Source organism: Mugil cephalus, chromosome 16, assembly GCF_022458985.1.
Source record: "Mugil cephalus isolate CIBA_MC_2020 chromosome 16, CIBA_Mcephalus_1.1, whole genome shotgun sequence".
NCBI lineage: Eukaryota > Metazoa > Chordata > Actinopteri > Mugiliformes > Mugilidae > Mugil > Mugil cephalus.
In genome coordinates, this window is record NC_061785.1 from 20,346,891 (window position 1) to 20,366,669 (window position 19,779).

The 19,779-nt window shown below is 44.8% G+C and overlaps 3 protein-coding genes across 6 annotated transcripts; 2 read left to right on the plus strand and 1 right to left on the minus strand.

Moving 5' to 3' along the window:
* Nucleotides 1-406: 406 nt before the first annotated feature.
* Nucleotides 407-2,348, minus strand: pagr1 (PAXIP1 associated glutamate-rich protein 1). Of its 3 annotated transcripts, none has more exons than XM_047608528.1 (5): nucleotides 2,129-2,348; nucleotides 1,638-1,844; nucleotides 1,086-1,419; nucleotides 910-998; nucleotides 407-782 (listed from the first exon to the last, which is right to left on the minus strand). In XM_047608528.1, the coding sequence occupies exons 2-5, from the start codon at nucleotides 1,804-1,806 to the stop codon at nucleotides 547-549; spliced, it is 828 nt and encodes a 275-aa protein (XP_047464484.1). In that variant the 5' UTR covers nucleotides 1,807-1,844; nucleotides 2,129-2,348; the 3' UTR covers nucleotides 407-546. The 3 variants fall into 3 exon arrangements, with proteins under 3 accessions (XP_047464484.1, XP_047464483.1, XP_047464485.1); XM_047608527.1 differs by having other exon boundaries at nucleotides 2,145-2,347; XM_047608529.1 differs by lacking the exon at nucleotides 2,129-2,348 and adding an exon at nucleotides 1,928-2,084.
* A 236-nt stretch (nucleotides 2,349-2,584) lies between these two features.
* Nucleotides 2,585-8,769, plus strand: kif22 (kinesin family member 22). The gene is made up of 13 exons (XM_047608522.1): nucleotides 2,585-2,795; nucleotides 3,071-3,282; nucleotides 3,385-3,512; nucleotides 3,612-3,763; nucleotides 4,396-4,605; nucleotides 4,956-5,352; nucleotides 5,723-5,840; nucleotides 6,121-6,241; nucleotides 6,501-6,681; nucleotides 7,201-7,295; nucleotides 7,571-7,771; nucleotides 7,874-7,933; nucleotides 8,592-8,769. Exons 2-13 carry the CDS (start codon nucleotides 3,095-3,097, stop codon nucleotides 8,619-8,621), a joined length of 1,881 nt encoding a protein of 626 aa, XP_047464478.1. The 5' UTR covers nucleotides 2,585-2,795; nucleotides 3,071-3,094; the 3' UTR covers nucleotides 8,622-8,769.
* A 289-nt stretch (nucleotides 8,770-9,058) lies between these two features.
* On the plus strand, nucleotides 9,059-14,363 carry prrt2 (proline-rich transmembrane protein 2). Of its 2 annotated transcripts, XM_047610036.1 has the most exons (5): nucleotides 9,069-9,429; nucleotides 10,626-10,918; nucleotides 11,099-11,394; nucleotides 11,479-11,608; nucleotides 12,503-14,363. In XM_047610036.1, exons 2-5 carry the CDS (start codon nucleotides 10,687-10,689, stop codon nucleotides 12,517-12,519), a joined length of 675 nt encoding a protein of 224 aa, XP_047465992.1. In that variant the 5' UTR covers nucleotides 9,069-9,429; nucleotides 10,626-10,686; the 3' UTR covers nucleotides 12,520-14,363. The 2 variants fall into 2 exon arrangements, with proteins under 2 accessions (XP_047465991.1, XP_047465992.1); XM_047610035.1 differs by lacking the exon at nucleotides 12,503-14,363 and having other exon boundaries at nucleotides 9,059-9,429; nucleotides 11,479-12,176.
* Nucleotides 14,364-19,779: the final 5,416 nt, after the last annotated feature.

The window sequence follows — 19,779 nt, forward strand, 5'->3', positions numbered from 1 at the left end:
CGTGATAGTGTGTTTGCACCAGGGTGGAACTCTGCTATGCATGATGCAGAAAATAGAGGATAATTGTTATTGCAACCATGACTTCAGTGAGATGCCATCATGTCAGTTGCATAAGGCTATTCTATAGGAGCTGTAACCTTGAATGACTTGTGTTGTAACCTGGATTTAACTTGATGTTTGGAGGGGTTGGGGGGTACCACGCCCAATATAATGGTAGGGGAAATACTGGACAGGCATCCATAAAAATGCGTGGCTGTTCACTGTCGGGAGTGTATATTCTGCTGAAGCTATAATTAGAATATTCTATTACATGTGGATATCAACCTGCCTAGTATTCAAAACCCCAAAATACATCTTTTCATCCTCAACCTTATCGTATTAGTGATCACATGAAGTTAACATTCTCCAGGGTTAAAATGTTTATTGCCATCATACGAAACACACAAAACATACAAAACTCATTACATAAAAAATTCAAGTTTTGAGAAAGCCTCTGAAGGCTCTTGGCCTCATTTGCCTGTGGGCGAGCCCACGCCTCACAATGCCTCAGTATCTCCGCTGCCTCGGGGAGAATATGGTGTTGGGGTTGCTGTCTCGCTCCCTCTCCTTCTCGCGCTCCTTCTGGCTGTTGGGAGAAAGCGCCTCCTCCAGTTTCTTTTCGCTCTTGAAGAGGTCCCGACCCGTGCGCATGATGTGCTCCTCAATTTTGCGGTGGCGCTTCATGTCTGATAACACCTTGTCCAGCCGGGCCTCCCTTTTTACAGAGGAGCGGGCGGACGAACCTGAGAGAGAAGCAACAAAATATGTAGAAAACTGTCACTAAACAAAAAAAAAAAAAAACAGACGGAGCATCATATATTGATTGCTTCTTTTAAAACGTATAATTTCAGAGGTTACTATTTTTTATACCCGGTGTTCTGCGTCTGTTGATGAAGGCATTTTTGGGAGTGGATTGCGTCTGCTCCTCATCAAAGTCAAACTCAGTGGGAGATGGAGGCCTGGAAAACAAAACCCAAAACATTGAGGCCGTTTTTATCAAATCTAAATCCTTGTAGATAAAACAACAGAGGCAAATTAATACTGACTTGCGCTCTCTCTCCAGCCTCTCCCTCTCCTTTGCTGCCTCTTCCTCGTCATCTCTGTCGGGCGACGGGGTGCGTTCAGGAGTGGGGGGCCTTCTGGGAAGGGGCACAAAGTTCAATTCCAGCATCTCCTCTTTAGCCAGGAGCTCATAGAGTCTTTTGATCTCGGCAGGGGGAGGCATCCAGTTTTTGGGGTCCTCCATCTCCTCGTCGCTGTATGCAAGCTCCCATTCAGCCTCCACGTCTGCAGCCTGCTTTCCGTCTTCAGCGTCCACCTCTGCGTCTGCCTGAGGTTCATCCTTCTGTGCCTCTCCTTCCACCGCATCTGTGCTCCCGTCTGAGGAGACAGAGCCAGTGTATTTGTATGTTGTGAATGATGGTAAAAATGATGTTTTATTATAAATGACAAAAAAAAGCATTATTGCGTGAATTTACTAGATGGCGTGAAGTGTTTTTTTATAAACTTGTGCAATCATACCATATCTAGATAGCTGATCCTTGTGTTTATTGCATAGGACACTCTTCAGACTAAAGACAGTTATTCAGTGGAGATACCTGTCTCATCCTTGGTTGCTGTGTCCTCCTCCTCCTCTGCAGCAGCTGTCATCTCCGTGTCTTGCTGCTCTGTGTTGACCTCTTCGTCTGCTGCAGGGTTTTCTGAGTCCTTCACACCAAGAGCCTGGATGCCCTCTCCCAGTGAGGAGTCCGTAGCTTCAGCCTGCATCCTTCCTGCTGCAGCTGGCGAACTTTATAGCCACAGATCTACGAAAACAGAGCATAGCTCATTAAAATGACACATTAAGTACACTTTACAGTAACTATATGTATGTACGTGTGAAACGTACGAGGTACTTGACTGCTTCCAAAGAACAGTAACATGCATGTAACTTCGAATACGCAGTTAAACGATAGCGCTCACTGTTGCCCAATGATAGAGGGCGAATGTAGCTACAACTTAACACGTATTGTTATTCTCACTACACAAGCAAGCTAGCGTCAGGCCCAACCGTTAGCTATATCAACAATTAGTTTATCGACATACGTGCCTCTAATTGTCATTACCAGTTTGTCGGGGGATTAAAATTCAGTGTTGGCTCAAATTCCTTTCCAAGCGATGCAATCACCAAAGCTCCCCATGAGACCTGCTAAGTATAATAAACGATTATGCAGAGACGTAAACATAGCGCCATTTTGGCTGGAGGGACCGTGTCACGACGGTCTGCTTGGTTCTGCGCGAACTGCACAACCCCACCGATTACACACCACATGGATAAGCCATCCACGGTTAACGCAGCAGTGAGCATTTAGGCTGTGTGCAGTGGAGATCTGCGATTGACGTTACTTCCGGCGCGCTGCGCAATCGCATTCAGGGTTCGTGGCGTATGAGGCGAAATTTTAATAACATAGTTTTCGTCACAATTTAAGCGAAACGCGTTGTTTCAAATCGTATAAGCGTGCAACTGTTTAGTGAAAAAGATACAAAAATATTTGGTGCGCCTGTAATAATAGGAGAAACACGATAAATGGGCGCCAGTTTGTGGCCGAGTGCTGATTGGTTGTTGGCCACTTCCGGGAGAAGCGCTCTTCATTTGAAAAGTTTACCGTTGGAAGCTAGGGGCTCCCGATCGCCATTGTTAAACGGCGGCGTCCGCAATGTTGATAAAAGAGGACTTTAAAGAACATTTTCCTACTAGGAGTTTCTAAATAAAATCGGTAAGCATTCGATAAGGTTGATAATAGACTAGGTAAATGAGGCGCTAAAAGTAGTCCGGTTAATAATGATAATAATGTAAAGAAAGTGACTTTAACCCAAAACGTTAGCTTGTTATTAGCCATCCGAATCAGTCGCCTATCAAGAAAGTGATCTTGTTTGTCTATATTTGGGGGAAATTCGTATTTTATTTAAATATATGAGAGATTGTTAATGTGCATAGTTTGACTGTCTTTCTAGACAGAAACTAACGTATCTTGTTTTCACCGTTATCCAGGCCTTTGTTTTTGAAAGCTCCAACATGGCTCAGCGTGTGGCTATATCCGATGGGGGGAACAAGAAGACGTCCAGGGTCCGAGTAGCAGTTCGTCTGCGACCCTACATGGGCAAACAAGACGAGAAAGCTGAGGGTCCGTGTGTCAGAGGCCTGGACTCCCAGAACCTGGAAATAATCAACTGGAGAAATGCAACAGAAACAGTCAAATACCAGTCAGTATCTTCATGTTCTCTTTTCTAAACCGATCACTCAGTATATGCTTTTAGTTATTGTCCAGCAGTAAATATTAAGAGTTTATTTAATTGTTGTTTCAGCTTCGATGTTTTTCACGGTGAACAAACAACACAGCAAGAAGTTTTCCTCTCATCCGTGAAGCCCATTCTACCTCATGTACTGAATGGACAAAATGCAAGTGTGTTCGCGTATGGGCCAACGGGAGCTGGTATGTTACCAATTATGAATTAAGATGCTTGGTTTATAGTCCTGTGTGCTTGAATCGATCTGTTCTTCAAATTGATGTATTTTGCACACTCTTTCCTAGGTAAGACACACACCATGCTGGGCAGCCAGGAGCAGCCAGGCGTGATCCCCCGGGCTGTTCGTGAGGTCTTCAGTCTGGTGAAAGCTAAGGATGAGGACGAAGGATGGGACTACAGCATCGGCATGTCATATTTGGAAATTTACAATGAGAAGGTATGACTGATTTGCTCACACACTGTGCAATGTGAGCAGGAGATTAAATGTAAGGTCAGTAAGTTAAAATCTAAATGGAGCCCAGTTTGTGTTTTGAGTGGTATTAAAGTAGTTCTTTTCAGTAGGAGTCTGTTCTGGGTTAACAGTGTCTTGCAAAAACAATTTGCCTCGTCAGGATGAGTTTTTTAATATTCCTATTCCTAACAGGCCCCCAAGTCTGCTATACTACTGAACTAATCGTATAAAGACCATGACGCTCTTTAGATAGATGAAAAGCAAAGTTTTGGAGAGTTGTGTGTTATGAGAAAAATATGTCAAACATTTGGAAAAGGTTCTCGGGGCAGGTGAGACCGTTATTAGATGATTTTTGCCACCACAGGGAATCACTTTCTCTCTTGCTGAGAACACTATTCACACAGTAAATGTTGGTGGCAGCATCCTACGGTGAAGAGGATTTTCATGAGCAGGGATACCCGTTTGCCACATTTTCTTCTTTGCTCCTAAACCTTTAATTATGAGTGTTATTCAGGTTGGTTTTGTTTGCTGTCTACATTATTTTGTTAGTTCTAGCATAATGCTGATACAATGATATTGTATGGCTTCATGTTTTCCCTTTTTTCCCCTGCTCTCAGGTGCTTGACCTTCTGTCACCAAACTCCCAGGATTTACCCATCAGAGAGGACAGGGACAAAAACATCCTCATCCCCGGCCTCACACACACAACCATCACCTCCTTCTCAGATTTTGACAAACACTTTGTCCCTGCCACACTCAATCGTACTACAGCTTCTACCAAACTAAACGAGCGCTCCAGCCGCAGCCACGCCATCCTGCTTATCAAGGTTTGACATGGAGTTAGATCAACACCAAGAATTGACTTCTTTTACATTTATAGTTTATTCCTGGGATTTCTCATTGATCTGCTTCAGATGTTCATATGAAGTGCACGGTTAAAAAGCATCTTAACAGGTCGTGGTCTCTGAGCAGTAGACCAGGATTTGGTAGCTGGTGCTGAGATCAATTCTCTCTTGCAACACTCCCACTAGTAACCACTGAGTTTTGTGGGATTCCTACGGGAGAGATACAAGCTGGTGTCTTTTGTCCTTTTCACTTGTTTTTCTTAGTATATATAGTGTTCTCCTGTTTTCTCCTTGTCATAGGATTATTTATTCATATTTTTTCTCTGATCCAGGTTGTACGGACCCAGCGTGTGCCTCCTCGCCGACAACAAACGGGCAAATTGTACTTGGTGGACTTGGCCGGGTCAGAGGACAACCGGCGCACCGGCAACCAGGGAATCCGTCTGAAGGAGAGCGGTGCCATCAACCTGTCCCTCTTCACACTCAGCAAAGTCGTGGACTCCCTGAACTCTGGAACGTCAGTCCGTGTGCCGTACAGAGATAGTAAACTGACACGGCTGCTACAAGACTCTTTGGGTGGTTCGGCACACTCAGTTATGATCACCAATATCGCACCAGAGTACAAATATTATTTTGATACCTTTACTGCACTCAACTTTGCGGCCAAGTCAAAGCTCATCGTCAACAAGCCCTTCACCCGGGAAACTGTTGCTGTGCCAGCGATACCAGGTGAGTCAAACTGAGTGAGAAGATGAGCCACCTTTTCAGTCAGTGGACTTGAAGTTGTACAGAATTTGATCCAATAGCCAGTAGGGGGCATACACATCACATCCCAGAGGATGATGACTAAGAGTAAAGAGTCTAACAGTCTTTAGGAAAGATGGATGTAACTTGTTTCTGTTTCAATGCTTTTTCTGTCCTTTAGGGAAAGTCTTGGAGGTAATCCTGACACTTGTAGTTTGTTGTCCCTCCCTTGGTTTTCATTCACACTCTGCAATGCAGCTATGACTGATGCTGTGCCATCTTTGTGAGAACCTCACAGACACTGTTGCTGTACTGAATACTAAACTATTAATTTTCCCTCTCCCTTTGTCTCCAGCGAAACGCGCCAGAGAGGAAAACGAGGCAGGAGGGTCTGGCATTGAGCCACAGAGGAAGAAACAGAAAGAGCAGAAGAAACTCCAACAGGATGGTTCTTCGCCCGGAAATAGCTACAGGTTAAAGACCACACGGATACACAGATACAGATTTATTGTTGCCTAATCATAGTCTCAAGGCAGAGATGGCCAAGATGTTTTAGCTTGTGCTGTGAGCAGTCTATGCTGTGCTCCTATTGGCTGTATCTGGTCTTACATGGAGTAAGATGAGCACTGATTTCTTGCAGTCTTGTTAGCAAGTGTACAATTCTGTCTGGGTTGGGATACTTGAGGCTTCTTCATGACCTTCGTGTTTCATAGTTCACCTGTCTTCCTCTTGATTTCCTTTTGTCTCCTCCAGTCTTTCAGAACCGTCAGTGATGGACAGACTAATAGCTCTGGAGAAGCTGATGATGACCTGCCAGGACAAAGATAGACTCGACGTTCTGAAGGATGTGGCCCAATCTCGCAAAGAGATCCAGGTGAAAACACGCACCCGCATCAAAACTTGACTTTGTCCACTTGGGTGACTGATAGATATGATAAAATGAGATCAAAATCTCAAACAGTATAATAGGATTTAATCATTTATATCTGACCCAATCACTGTTTTGCCTGTATGTCACAATTTCAGTCTACATGATTTAGCAGGTGGAGATACTGTTAAGATCTTCATCCCGATCAATCACCTTTTCTTCTTGGAGTCAACCAACCTTGATGTCCTTTTCTTCCTTTTCACAGGAGCTCAAACAGAAGCAAAGGGAGTTTGAAAGCAAGGCCATGTTATTCAGACAGCAAGCAGGAGAAGAGTCGAAAACAAAACACGAGCCCGTCTTCAAGAACAACACGGCTCCGCTGCAGAGAAAGCAGTCAAATGCCACAAAACCCAATAAGCAGCAGGCTGTGGTCCTACCGCTTCAAGGTCGGTTAGAAATGACAGGCGAGTCAATCGATGTGACTAAATGGATTTCCATAGATTTTTCTTATGGTGTAATGAGTGCGGTATTGCGATGCACTATTGCAATTCAAAGAACTACAGAGTTTAGACTGTAGATGTTTCAGATACTGCTGTTTTTGAACTTCCCATGAATAAGGAAGTACTTAATGACGAAAATGTCCTTGGAAGACTTTTCCTTTTTAGTGTTCACGTTTCCCTAAAGAGAAGTGACTCACTAATTCTGCCATGTTGAGTCACTATAATTATTGATGAGCAGCAATGTGATACAAGGGCTCCAAATCAGTGTCTCTTATTTTTACAGTCCTCAGCAACACGGCCTGATAACTATCCTGAGTGCCTGTCTCACTCTTTTGGCTTGGAAATGACAGTAGCCAAATATAAAGTTTAACCGTTTACACTGTTGCATTAATATCTGCCTCTGTTCTGATGTTGGCAGTAAACTAATGTGACTTTTAATTGTCATTGTGCTTTCCTCCCGATCAGTGTCTCGGCCACAGCCTCTTCAGCTGCCTGCAGTCGTCATGAAACAGTCCGTCTGCGTCAAGAAGAAAGAGAAGCAGCTCTCAGACCTGGTTGAGGTCAGCATCCAAGCCTCAACTCTGCTTAGCTTGACACATCTGCGGAGTTGCAAGCATCCGATACAAGCTGACGTGGTGCATTAGCTTCAGTTTGTTTTCTCTGACTCGGCAGATACAGCAGCGTCTCAAATTTATTAGGTCAAAACGGAACTCCTCTGGAGGAATAGAGATAAATAAACGCTGATGGTTAAAATAGCTTGTTTGTATTGTGCGTTATTGAAGGGTTATTAAGTGTAACTATTTTTTTAATGCTTTTTTTCCCCTTTCTCTCTCAGCCACCAGATGGTAAAGAGAACATGAAGGAAAACGCCTGGGAGTCCCAACTTGATTCGTCTCTGTTGGAGCAGTCCAGACAGAAAATCCTGCAAATTCTAAATAGCGGCTGCTTCAAGGAGCTAAAAGGTCTGCAGCAGATCGGTGACAAGAAAGCAAAGCTCATCCTGGGCTGGAGGGAGATCCACGGCCACTTCGCAAAGGTTAGATGAGAAAAAATGTCAGAAGTAGATCTTGTTTTATAACGCAACTCAACGCACAACAGTATTTACTTGTGGTGACTGCATGTGTTTGTTGTATTGCAGTTGGAAGATCTGAAAAAGGTGGAGGGTATGACAGAGAAGAGATTTTCCTCCTTCATGAAGGTGAGCCAATGCTATGGTTCGCCCCCGTCCCAATGGAAGCAGGGCTCCATGTGGCCTTTGTTTGTCCAACCCAGGAAATCAGAACTCGACAAAGTGATGGAGGCCTCTGATTGGTGGTCAGACCTCTCAGAAAGCCAACTCAGGGTCGATATGTTTTGTGATCCCCTGCCATGTCGTCTAACATAATCAGCTAAAAATAGATTTTCTAGATGTCTACTAAATAATGGCATTTCCATCAGCCTCCATTGAATGGTTTGATCTGATTAGCAAATATTAGCATGCTGAGTATTCTAAGTTGACAGCTGCTAGAATGGTGACATTTAATCAAACGCACAGATTGGGGAAGGTTGAAGCACAGGGGGCTTGTGCTTTTACAGCTGCAGCCCCCAAACTGTCAAACAGCTTGCCTCTGCTTGCTGGACAGGCCCAGATACGCCTGGTTTTAAATCCCCTCTTAGGACTCCTGTGCTATTTAATCCTGTTTGAGAGCTTTTTTTATGCATTTTATTTTTGTATTTCTTCTGCCTTGTGTTTGTTGCCTACGTGAAGCACTGTTTTTAAGTGTGCTTTATAAAAAAACTGTATTAAAGCCTCAATCATTTTAAGATGCTTTACAAAAACTCATTTTCTCATCATGTTCTCTTTTCTCTTTTTGCAGGCAAACATCGTGAGTTCCATAGGATATTGATTTCATCAACACCACGTCAAATGTATATAATTTTTTATGTCAAAGCTTTTATTTGCCCTTACTATGCTTGGTTTTATCATGTTTTTGTAGTTACCTCTATGCTCCAGATGGTGGCGCACTGATGCTTTTTAATAAACCTTTTATGTTATTGAATGTGTGAGTGTTTTATTTATGATGGTGTATAAATCTAACAGTCATCTGAGCATGTAGCTCTCCTGGGTGGTGTCAGGTCATAGATCCAGGTCTGGGGGGGAGGAGGAGGAGGAGGGGTGGTGGTGGTTGTTGTTGTTATTGTTATTATATCAGGTCATTTCCGTGTTGAAAGCCTAATTGGGCTCATTGATGAACTATTGTCCTTGATGGCAGAGACATGACACAATGGACACAATGCAGCATGAGGGGATGAATATTGAATGTTTGGGAGATGTTTTGGAGTGAGATGAGGAGGAGGAGGAGGATGGCTACAGCCTCCCTCCATCCCGCTCTCTTTCCCTCCTCCCCCTCCTCACGTAGTCTGGCTGATTTCACTTTTCATTTCACACACACCCCTCCTCTCTCCAGGATCCTCCGTCCATCCCAGCGCACCGAGCGAGGCTACAGCAGCTACACCTCCTCCTCCTCCTCCTCCAGATTCCCCATCTCTGTCGGATTATAGATTTGGAAACAGACCGCTTGGCTACGGCGTTGCTCGGTGTCTTGGTCTGACTTAGATTTGAGAACAACGCGATGTCAGAGCCAGAGATGTGATGAGAGAGGCGCTGGATTAAAAAAAAAAAGAAAGAAAAGAAAAGGGGGGCAGCAAAAAAAGGTTAGTTTGATGTGTGTATGTGTATAAGTATTACCCGATATCTTATTTATTCAGGGCTGATACATTCTCATTCACCACCATTTAGTGGTTAAATCCACTACGGGCTGCGTGTTGTTGTTTTTTCTGCTTATCGTTGCAATTTCCATCCACTCGTCTCCGATCGTCGGCTGCAGGCTAATTAAGGAGCAGCCTCCCTCCTCCCTCCTGGCCTGGTCTATCCCAGTCTCTTCCCCTCTTTGTCCTCGTCCTTTTTACCGCCCCAGCTTTTGTTGTGCGGCCACCGACCCGCCGCCGTACGCCAGTGGGTAGGCAGGTTGTGTACACATGAAGACATAAAGCTATGTACACACCTGGACGGAGACCATGGCTGCTGCTGCTGTCCTTTCAAAGGAACCTGCCTCCATCTGCCATGCCTTTGTACTCCCCTTGTCATTGTGACCTGCTTCTTTTTTCATCTCTCTCTCTCTCTCTTTTTTTTTAATTACCTATAAAAAGACAGCCTGTCCTGTGTTTGTGTGTATTCAGAGCCCTGCGGAGGCCTCACTATGTTCTGCTCATTTATTATTCTGCATGAGAAGTGATCAAAACTGAGGATTGATGTCAAAGTGGATTATAAAGCGGCTTATGCCCGATACCGAGCCTCTGACTACGCTCCAAATCTCCTACAACAAAATGCATTTAGGAACTGAGCATTTGCTGGAAATCAAACCAAGCCCTTGAGGGGCAGCTTAAATATTGTTTCCACTTGGCTTGGCTGCTTTCCAAAGTCTGTAAACAGAGGCTGACCTGTGATTTAGAAACAAGTGTGTACGGACTAAAGCCCAAATGATTTTTTTTTTCAAATATTCAAGCTCGTTTTTGAACAGCTGTCACTTCATGTGACTCATTTGGGCTGAGATGCAAGGTGACAAATGATGCACAATAACGCGAGACAAACCACTAAAAGTAATGAGGATGGACAGATTTCGTCTCTAAAGCTCACAGTGATCCTATTAGCTGCTGATTGCATCTGTGGTGCATATGAAAATATCTATCATTTCTCCTCTTTTTCTCTCCACAGATAAATGAAACAATGTCTTTTTCACCCTTGTCAAACTAATAAATGAATAATAGTAACTAATAATTAAATGTGCTGTAGCAGATGAAAGCAGCTTTCGTTTTATAGATGTGGTAAGGACCGTCTCTCCACCCCCTAGGTGTAACTAAAGGTAGCGCGCTCAGGATTGGAAGACACAGAGGCTTCGTCTTGCCGTCAGCATGGCTGTGAACATGATGCCAGCGCCCGCCATGTGGCCGGGGGAAGAGCAACCGTCGCTGCTGGATCAGGAGGGCTCTCTGTCGAGCCAAGCCCCCGTCACTGCGCCCTGCCCACCAGTGTTAGCTGAAGAACTCCTCCACAGCAGCAGCAGCAGCCCGGCCAGCACGAGGCCGCCTCGCAGCAAATCCAAAGGAGAGCTGGTGATAGTCATCAACGAGAAGCTGAGGAACAGTAAGTTTGATCTCATACTGAGGCGGCGGGCGAGTCGGCGGGTGGGTGGGTGGAGGCCGGGTCACGCGGCTGCTTAGTCAGCTCGATCGGGGGAAGTCGAATTGAGTGCGTGAAGGAACTCCTGGGAGAGCACGTTTACGTTTCAAACTGCCCTCCGTCCTTTCCGCCCTCCATGTGTAGGTAACGGGATCCACTCGGTGTCCGTGGACAGCACCTCGCCAGTCATCTCCTCCCCTCCCAGAAGACAGCACTCCATCTCCTACCCTCACCACGGCAAGACCAGGAAGGGGAGCAGGGCGAGCTCCATCGGCTACACCGCCTTCTCGCCCAGGCCGTCGCTCTCCCGCCACTCCAGCATCGCCACCAACCCCCCCTTGGACCGGACCAAGGTCAAAGACTACCTCCTCCTGTCTGTGCTGGCGTGCTTCTGCCCCGTCTGGCCCATCAACATTGTCGGATTCGTCTACTCCATCATGGTAAGGGCGCAAATGTTTCCTCGTATCTTCTGCTGAATGCTTGCTTTCAACGATGCGATGCTGACAGAGGATCTCTCCCTTCAGTCTAAGAACAGCCTGGAGCAGGGGAACCTGGACGGCGCCGTGCGTCTGGGACGAGTGGCCAAGATGCTCTCCATGGTCTCACTAGTAGGAGGGACGGTCATTATCATCGCCTGCATTGTCAACCTGGCCAGTGAGTGTCCCAAATCTGACCTTTAAACCCTAACCTCACCTTTTTTGTACCTCCTGTGTAGTCGTGCACAGCTGATTCTGTCCTCCGAACTCTTTTTTTTTCCTCTTCTTGTGAGGTAAAGATTTGACACTGGCTCGAAAAAAAAAAAAGAAAGAAATCTGCTATCGCCACTGTTGATTCCATCGTATTATACAATATTTAGCCCTATTAGCACAATCCGACCGTGATGCTATTACCATCCGTGTTTTCACTAGTCGCACTAGTCTTTCAACACTGCTGCACTTTAGAAACCATGTCAGAGCAAAGATCGGACACACATTGAGCGCTTTTGCATCAGGCTCCACTTCTTTTTCGACCTGGTCCTCCACATTTGCACGGGTAGGCTTCCGGCTGTGACGACTGCATGCCTCAGTTTGCCGTGTGTGTATCCGCAGAGGTCTGTTTGCTTGTACAAAATGTGAAAGTCTTGTTGTTCCTGTATGTACATGATGTATGCCGGCGTTGTTCTCAAGCTCGCAAGTTGAATAAATCTGTTGTACCTTTCAAATAAAGGGATTCTGATAACAGATCAGTGATGACTTCAGTGACTTTTAAAGAAAGGGACCAGTGCATTTTTCACGCCAACATACGCACCGAAGGGTCAGTTGAGTTAAATGCATTTGCCTCTGAATGCTCCGGCCTGTTGGGTCTCATTAAGCCCAGAGATGTCCTAATTAGCTCAATGACTGGAGGAACAATTGTAGACACAACTTGAGTTTAAGAGCTCTGGGACTCCGCAAACCTTGTTTTTCCCTCATTATGTAACTGTCCTCTGTGGCCTGTGAAAGTGTATACATCCATATTAGGTTGCAGAATATATAGCTGTGACTAATACGCTTCCTTTTCTTTTTTTAGTAAATGTGAAAACCTGAGTTTCATCCCAGGATGAAACCGGATAAGACAACTGACCGTCTGGCCCGCACCTGCACCAACCATCTTTACCGCCTAGTCATTACCTGGATGTGTGACAAATATGCACCCCGATATACAGTGCTTACTTACATTTCTCTAATCTATATCAATCCCTTTTTGCTAATGAAAGAAAGTAAAGTATGCAAGTGCTGCTGCACAGTCTAAGGATGGGAAGGAGGTGGGGTGGGGAGGGGGGAGTGGCGCGTGTGGTGTTTGATGGGGAAGGGGTTAGGCAGACTAATCAGTCCCTTTGTATTCTGGCCATCGCTCACAACGATTCTTAAGAAACTTTCCGAGAATCCAATCACCGCCCGAAGAAGTTGTGGACTAGAAGACGCGGGGGGGCAATTGGAAGGACGTTCAGCTCCACGTGCAGGTGTCAACAAAATGTCCACCAGGTCCACCCTTCACCGCACCAACAACGGGACGCATCAGCTTGGCACCAAATCCCAACAGACAGCGTGGCTCTGAGATTCACGTTGCACCGGAGTCACGCGGCAGAAAATTCATCCACTTCCCCCCGCAGAGAAGAAACACCCTCAGTCCGCAGTTCGTCCTCTTGTCTCTGACTGCTGTCCTCTGTGACGCCCCACATCTTGTGTTTTGAGAGCGAGCGTGCGAAAGGGGATGAAGGGAGAGACTTCCCGAGGACTAGCCACTGTCGCTAACATGGAGGGGATTACGGAAAGAAGGCACAACCACCACCACTGCAAGCGAAAACATGTGCCAAATGAAAAAATCTGGGGGGCGGGGGGTTTGGGGAGGGGGGTCCTGTTTTTGTGAAGACCCTACTTTGAATTGTTGCGTGGAGGAAGGTCAAATTTTGTCCCTCCTGCAACTTAACTGTATATCCACACGCTGACCACTGTGAGTCTGGAAAGGGTTGACAGAAGAAAAAAAATATATATAACCCACTGTAGCAAGAAACACTCATTTTCCAGTGAAGTCGATGCATCATCTACCTTTTGATAATGTTTGTAAAAGATTTTGAAACAGGTTCAGTGCTGTCGGAGTGCTGTGCCGCAGTGGTGGTAGTGTTGTGTGCGTTTGAGCATCGCTATTTGGTTAACAAATGAAATGATAGCTTGTGAGTGCAGGCAAAAGACATGTCCGCACCCACAGGAAGCTTTCACACCAGATTGCGGCGTCCGTGTCTTGACAAAGCCCTTAATAGTTCATTTTAATGTGTCAGCTTTATATACTGTGTTTGTTGTTGATTTATCAAAACTCTGGTTCAGGACAGGGCGACGGGGGTTAAGAGTGGCGGCGTGATTAGCAGCAGTAGGGAGAGTTAATTAATGAACCTGGTTTGTTATTATTGTCATAGTATCTCCTGTGTGTCCTTCTAACCTCTTCTAAACTTAATCTACCTGTGATTTCTCACTGTGATCTGAAACCACCGGGGGTTTCCTCAAGAACCGACCTTCATTTAGTTCCTGGGTTTTGAGTCGTGTACAGAAACGCCACGAGTCTCCTCACGAGGTCTCACCTGATTTTCTGTAAAGCTTCCTTTCTTATAATCATGTAAATTTAATTGTAACCGGGAGTCGATGTATTCTGCAGATATGAACCTTAATATTGTGATAATCCCCCCCTTGATACTGAGTTAACTAGCTACCCGCAGAAACTGTACTCCCACCGGGGATTCTGTAATCTTTGTGGTTTACCGGCATGTTGTGGATTTTTTTTTTTTAATGTATTTATTTTTATTAATGTACAGTTATAGAAAAATGCAAAGATAAGCTGGCACTTGAAATATTATAACTTCTGCAGCACATTCATAATAAAGACACAATGCATGTAACGTGGTGCGGCTGTTGTTTTGTAGAGATAAAGAGCAGCAGCAGAACTGCAAAGTGATTTTTGTGGAAGAGAACTGAGTGTCACAGGGAGGGATATCCAGCCACCTTCGAGAGATTGGGTTTTGTAATTTAGTAAATGAGAGAGAGGGAGGGTGCGAATGTGCGTCTCAGTGCCGCGGTAATGGGCTAAGCTGCGGGGATGGGAAGCGCCTGCCGCTGTCAGGCAGTGGAGCAGAGACGGTGAGAAGAGCACAGCGCTGAAGGGAGAGGCCTCAGGGCCGCGGAGCCACCCTGTGTGAAGAGGCGTAATGCGAAGTTAACCCTCATGATGACTTCCGACCAAATCAAAGCAAAAACATCCCTCATTATTTTCTCTCGGGGCTTTTAAACTCTTATAGAGTGGGCGCTCGTGGCTGCCCTCCTTTATTCAGAACAAGAACAGAGAGCAGGCTAAAAAGAAACAGTTCAGCACATTCTGTTCTGATCATATCACATAAATTATTTTACCAAGACAGTAACTGTTAAGTCAGGAAAGGGAAGTTAGATAGCAGCTGCCTATTGACTCAAGAACCGCGGGATAAAATAAGTTTGTACTTCCTCCCACTCCTTTTCAGACAAGGAGAATATGTAACTTTCAGTTTATGTTCACTTTAAATTTTTAATTTTGTGTTATTTCTGCATTTATGTATTATTATTTAGTTTGCGTTTTACATATTTGAAATAATCTAAGCCAATCTAAGCTAGCTTTAAATGCTAAATGCTAATGGCAGCATGCTCACACCGAAAAATGCTGATGTTTAGCAAATGTTAGCGTGCTAATACTTTCTAGCTAGCTTTCAACAGTGCTTACTTGAGAATGACAGTGATGTCACTGGTTTGGAAGTGTTCGGAAAGTGACATGTGGCCTGATGGTGGCGCTGCAGTGGAAAAAAGAAGATGAACTATTAAGAACTGATCCTGAGGGAAACGTAACGCAGTCAAGGTAAAGTCTTACATTTTAAACGCTAATTAAAGTGCTTATTGGACTCCGATAAGGGCCCTGTCATAGTAGTACATAGTATGAGGTTGTAGTTTTGGGGTTTTACACTAGTCTGACCTTTTGGTTCTGATGGTGCTTCTTCCTGTACTGATGTATTGCAGACAGAAATTCATCATTAGTAACAGACAAACATTGTATATTATGGCAATCATTATTTCCTTAGACAAAAGCTATTAGGTATAAGTATAAATGTAATATCATGGGTTTAAAAGAGATGCATCGTTCCCAGCGTCCCAGCTTGATACAAACAAAGTAACCTTGGTTATATTCAGTTTAGAAAATAATGAATGTCAGTGTTTCTAAAAGCAAATGTCCTGACCTTAAAAATGACAAAAAAAATCCTGCTCGCACACCTAAAAAATGTGACAACAGCAAATCCCCCCTCATCACTGTCAACATTTTGACAGCTCAAAGTATTTTACTTTGTACTCAGCTAATTTAGCAGCAGGTCTTTGGTACAGCGTTGCCACGGAGGAGATCAGTGCACCAGACAGAGTCACATCCAGATGCAGTAAGTGGGTCAGGGATTATCCAGCTGGGTCACATAAACACTGAGGCTGTGAGTCAGCTTGGCAGCGTTCAGATGCATCGTGATCATTCTGTCAGTCTGCATAGGAGACAGCAGCAGATCGACGTACAGTACACTGACCGGTGGCGACGCCGCTCCCTCAGAGCCTGCTGGATCTGAACTGCTGCTAAAAATAATCTCTATGAGTAGAGATGAATGCTTACTTGGGAAGTGGGTTTATTAGTTTTTGAAATCCAGGGAGTGAAAAACACTTCTGTACTTTTAAATTCAATGACACGTCAAGTAATCAGTCTGCATTAGAGACTTTTTTCAGCTGCTGGTAGCACAACACATGCTGTATTCAGTTCCTATGGCGGCTGATTGTTTTCACTGACCATGTCTTGTATCTGACCATTATCCACAGCTTTTTTCTTTATATTTTGTGTAACTGAAACATCGACACTGGCTCTGTCTACATGTAAACTCTGCAAATATTTTAAAATCGAAGCACCTAAATGAAATTCAGCCTTCATTAATCTGATCCTTTACACACAGTTAAATTAACTTTCATCGTGATTCGTTGGCTCAGATGTTTTGTTATTTCCCTCCAGTCACTATTAATAATTAATGCAACACATCAACGGTGAGTGATCCTTTCACAAAGTGCCGAGCGTCAGGTGCCTTCAAAACGACAGACGGATCAATTATTGATGCTTTCCTCGTGTGTACCAGCAGCCCCAATCTAACAACAACACTTCAATATGTGCGACATAACAAGAACAATTAACCACATTCACACAGACGATAACACAGAAACCTAGAGACATAACGCATCACTGAAAATAATTATGATCGTCATCCATGTTTTCAGTTTGGGGTAAAGCTTGGATTGAAGGCTGTGTAGTATTTACTCAAGTACTCTTAGATTTAAGATACTTGTACTTCACTTGTATCTTTTCTTTTCTACTCCACTACATTTATAGATAGATAATCCTTAAATTAATTCCACAGTGGGAAAATTTGCAGCACATAGTAAAGGACGTATGCGTATTAATTTCTGTATTAAACAAATATAACAACAATAACAATTATTAACAATTTGTGGTCTACTGGGAGCAGACTTGATTGAACAGCCTCGCACAAGCAGGAAGGAAGGACCTGCAGTAATGCTTCTCCACCCAGCGTGGGTGAAGCGGTCGGCTGTGGAAGGAGCTGCCCAGTGTTATAGCGCCATGGAGCAGGGTGGGACCGGTTTTCCATCAGCGATGACAGCTTGGCTTCCATCAGCCAGTCGTCCCCACACCCATCTACCACCTCCACAGGCTCAAGAAGGCAGCCCAGAACAGAGTCTGGACAGAGCCCAGAAGAGTCTTCACCAGTCTGTTCAGTCTCTTCTGCTGCTTCAGTAGACTCCTCCATAGTAGACGGCTAATGCCACTACGGAGTCATAGAAGCTGAGTGTCTTCAGCAGGTACAGTCTGTTCTGGCTTTTCCTATACATTGCCCTAGTGTGGTCAAACCAGTCCAGTCTTTTGTTCAAGTGGACACCCAGGTACTTATTAGAGTCCACTTTCTTTCCACCACCAGCTCCTTGGTTTTACCCACATTCACTCTGCAGGCACTTTTTCTGGCACCACACTATAAAGTCTCGTATGAGTCCTCTGTATTCTCTGTCCTCCCCATCCCGGATGAGGCCGACTACTGCAGAGTCATCTGAGAATTTCCTCTGATGAGAGCTGGTTGAGAGGTGTCATAAGTCAGCAGTGTACGGGGACACGAGGAAGGGAACCAGGACAGTTCCCTGAGGGGCTCCCATGCTGAAGGCGGCCACATCAGACACACAGCCTCATGTCCTCACACACTGTGGTCTGTTGTTCAGGTAGTTCATTGCCCAGGATGTGAGGCGGTGGTGCACCAGCTTGTCCCTCAGTGTGACAGGCTGGACGGTGTCAAAAACACTGTAGAAATCAAAGAACACGATTCTCACAGTCCTCCCGGCCTTCTCCAGGTGAGAGGGAACTCTCTCCAGGAGGTAGATGACAGTGTCATCCACTCCGATTCTGGACTACTTCACCAGAGGGCGCAGATGGACAAGGATCAGCCTCTCCAGTGTCTTCGTCAACTGAGACAGTGATGTCCCAGCCAGCCAATAGGAACACAACTTCAGAAGCCCGATGCCATCTGGACCCGCAGCTTTCCCAGCCTTAATCCTTCCAAACTCTCCCTTCACCTGATGTTTAGAGTGGGACAGGTCGATGCCAGGGCGCTGGTGGTCAGTGGTGGGGGGTTAGTGGGGGTTCTGGGGCGGTGGACAGGGGAAGCAGTGGAGGTGGAGGGTGGTTCTGTGCTATGTGTTGTTTGAAGATGGCTAGAGGGCTTTGTTGTTTCATTTTCTTTTTTTTAACTGCTGGTTTGGGAATATCCAGTAAGAACAAACTAGGGAGAGGTGGTCAGTAAGATTTTAAGGTCATATATGACAGATTTTTTTTTTTCCTGCATGAGTACTTAAAATGTATTTCCTCATTATGCTTTTACTCCAGGAACACTTTCAGTGCAGGACAGATGCTTTTATTTACAGTGTGGTCTGGCCTGAACACACAACATCCTCCTAAATATTCCATTAATGAGCAGGAGAAGATAAGAAGATACTTAGGAACTCGGTTATTATTGAGTCTCTTTGTAGCACTGACAGAATTGTGGTATAATATAACATAATGGGAGCCTCCGGCTGTTATTTGGCCCATTATTACAGCACACCTCCACTCCCAGTACTCAGCCTCCTCCCGCTAAGTGCAACCTTTAACTTGTCACCACAGTGCCGGCCGGCTAGGTGGCAGCAGCACGCCCGTCACGGCCCCGTGATGAAAACCACTCATCACCGAGAGTGGATCCATAGCTGTGTCTCATCTCCCTGAAAGATCGCCGCAATATTCCTGTCCGAGCCTGTCGTGTGTCTTCATCGCTCTCATTATCTCTTCGTTTTCACCGGCGTCTGAGCAGCACGACACACGTTTTCCTCCGAGATCCAGCCGCTCAATAACACAAGCTGAAAACAAAGAGACATTTTTTCTTTTCTGAGTACTGTGTGGAGGTTTATTAAATTCAAAACTCTTTTGGGAGTAACTCTCATCGGTTTGTGTTTTGTGTCTTCACAGTCAACAGCAGTGGCGGAAGGAGAAGTAGCACACATTTGAGTAGAAGATCCTGCATCTTTAGGATAATAAAGCTCATTTGGGCTTAATTTCTGCTTATTCTTATTCTTCTTTTTTATGTAATTTATGATGTTTTTTCCACCTATATTGCTAAACTCATTTATTGTTTGACAGTTCAGTCTACAGCAGTGCACCGTCTACGTTAAGATCATCTTAAGATCAAATCTTTTGAGTTCTTAAAGAAAAAACTCAAATTTAGAATCACCAAATTTGGATCTGAACGGTTTTCACTCAGGAACTGTATGTAAAAATGTAATCTAAACAGTAACTAAAGCTGTCAGATTAATGTAGCTGCAGAGAAGTAGAAAGTACAAGTCCCTCAAATTTGTATTCAAGCACCGTAGTTGAGTAAATGTACGTTCATTTCATTCCATTACTGATCAACGGAGATGCCATCCATTTAGAGAGCTCAAATCACTGGATTTTAAAGCAAACCCAGTTATTTTAATGGCTTTATCAGAATCTGTCAGCACTAAGAAAAAAAACTGATCCGTCATTTGACTTCTCTTTCTAATAAAAGGCTTTCATGTCGTCAGTTTAGACTGAACTCTGATGAGCTCTCCTGTTGCTGCGGCGGCTCCCAACGCTGACGATCATTTGATTTTAATTACACGGCCTCATCACCGGCTGCGTGTTTCAGATGCAGAGGTTGAGAACTG

Excerpts from the sequence above, each read along its gene's own strand:
- pagr1 (XM_047608528.1), bottom strand. The coding sequence starts at position 1,806 with ATGCAGGCTGAAGCTACGGACTCCTCACTGGGAGAGGGCATCCAGGCT. Across the intron at positions 1,420-1,637 it reads AGCAACCAAGGATGAGACAG|ACGGGAGCACAGATGCGGTG; the intron begins GTATCTCCACTG and ends CTGTCTCCTCAG. Across the intron at positions 999-1,085 it reads AGGCTGGAGAGAGAGCGCAA|GCCTCCATCTCCCACTGAGT; the intron begins GTCAGTATTAAT and ends TTTGTTTTCCAG.
- kif22 (XM_047608522.1), top strand. The coding sequence starts at position 3,095 with ATGGCTCAGCGTGTGGCTATATCCGATGGGGGGAACAAGAAGACGTCC. Across the intron at positions 5,841-6,120 it reads TCGCCCGGAAATAGCTACAG|TCTTTCAGAACCGTCAGTGA; the intron begins GTTAAAGACCAC and ends TGTCTCCTCCAG. Across the intron at positions 6,682-7,200 it reads TGTGGTCCTACCGCTTCAAG|TGTCTCGGCCACAGCCTCTT; the intron begins GTCGGTTAGAAA and ends CCTCCCGATCAG.
- prrt2 (XM_047610035.1), top strand. The coding sequence starts at position 10,687 with ATGGCTGTGAACATGATGCCAGCGCCCGCCATGTGGCCGGGGGAAGAG. Across the intron at positions 10,919-11,098 it reads CAACGAGAAGCTGAGGAACA|GTAACGGGATCCACTCGGTG; the intron begins GTAAGTTTGATC and ends CTCCATGTGTAG. Across the intron at positions 11,395-11,478 it reads GATTCGTCTACTCCATCATG|TCTAAGAACAGCCTGGAGCA; the intron begins GTAAGGGCGCAA and ends CTCTCCCTTCAG.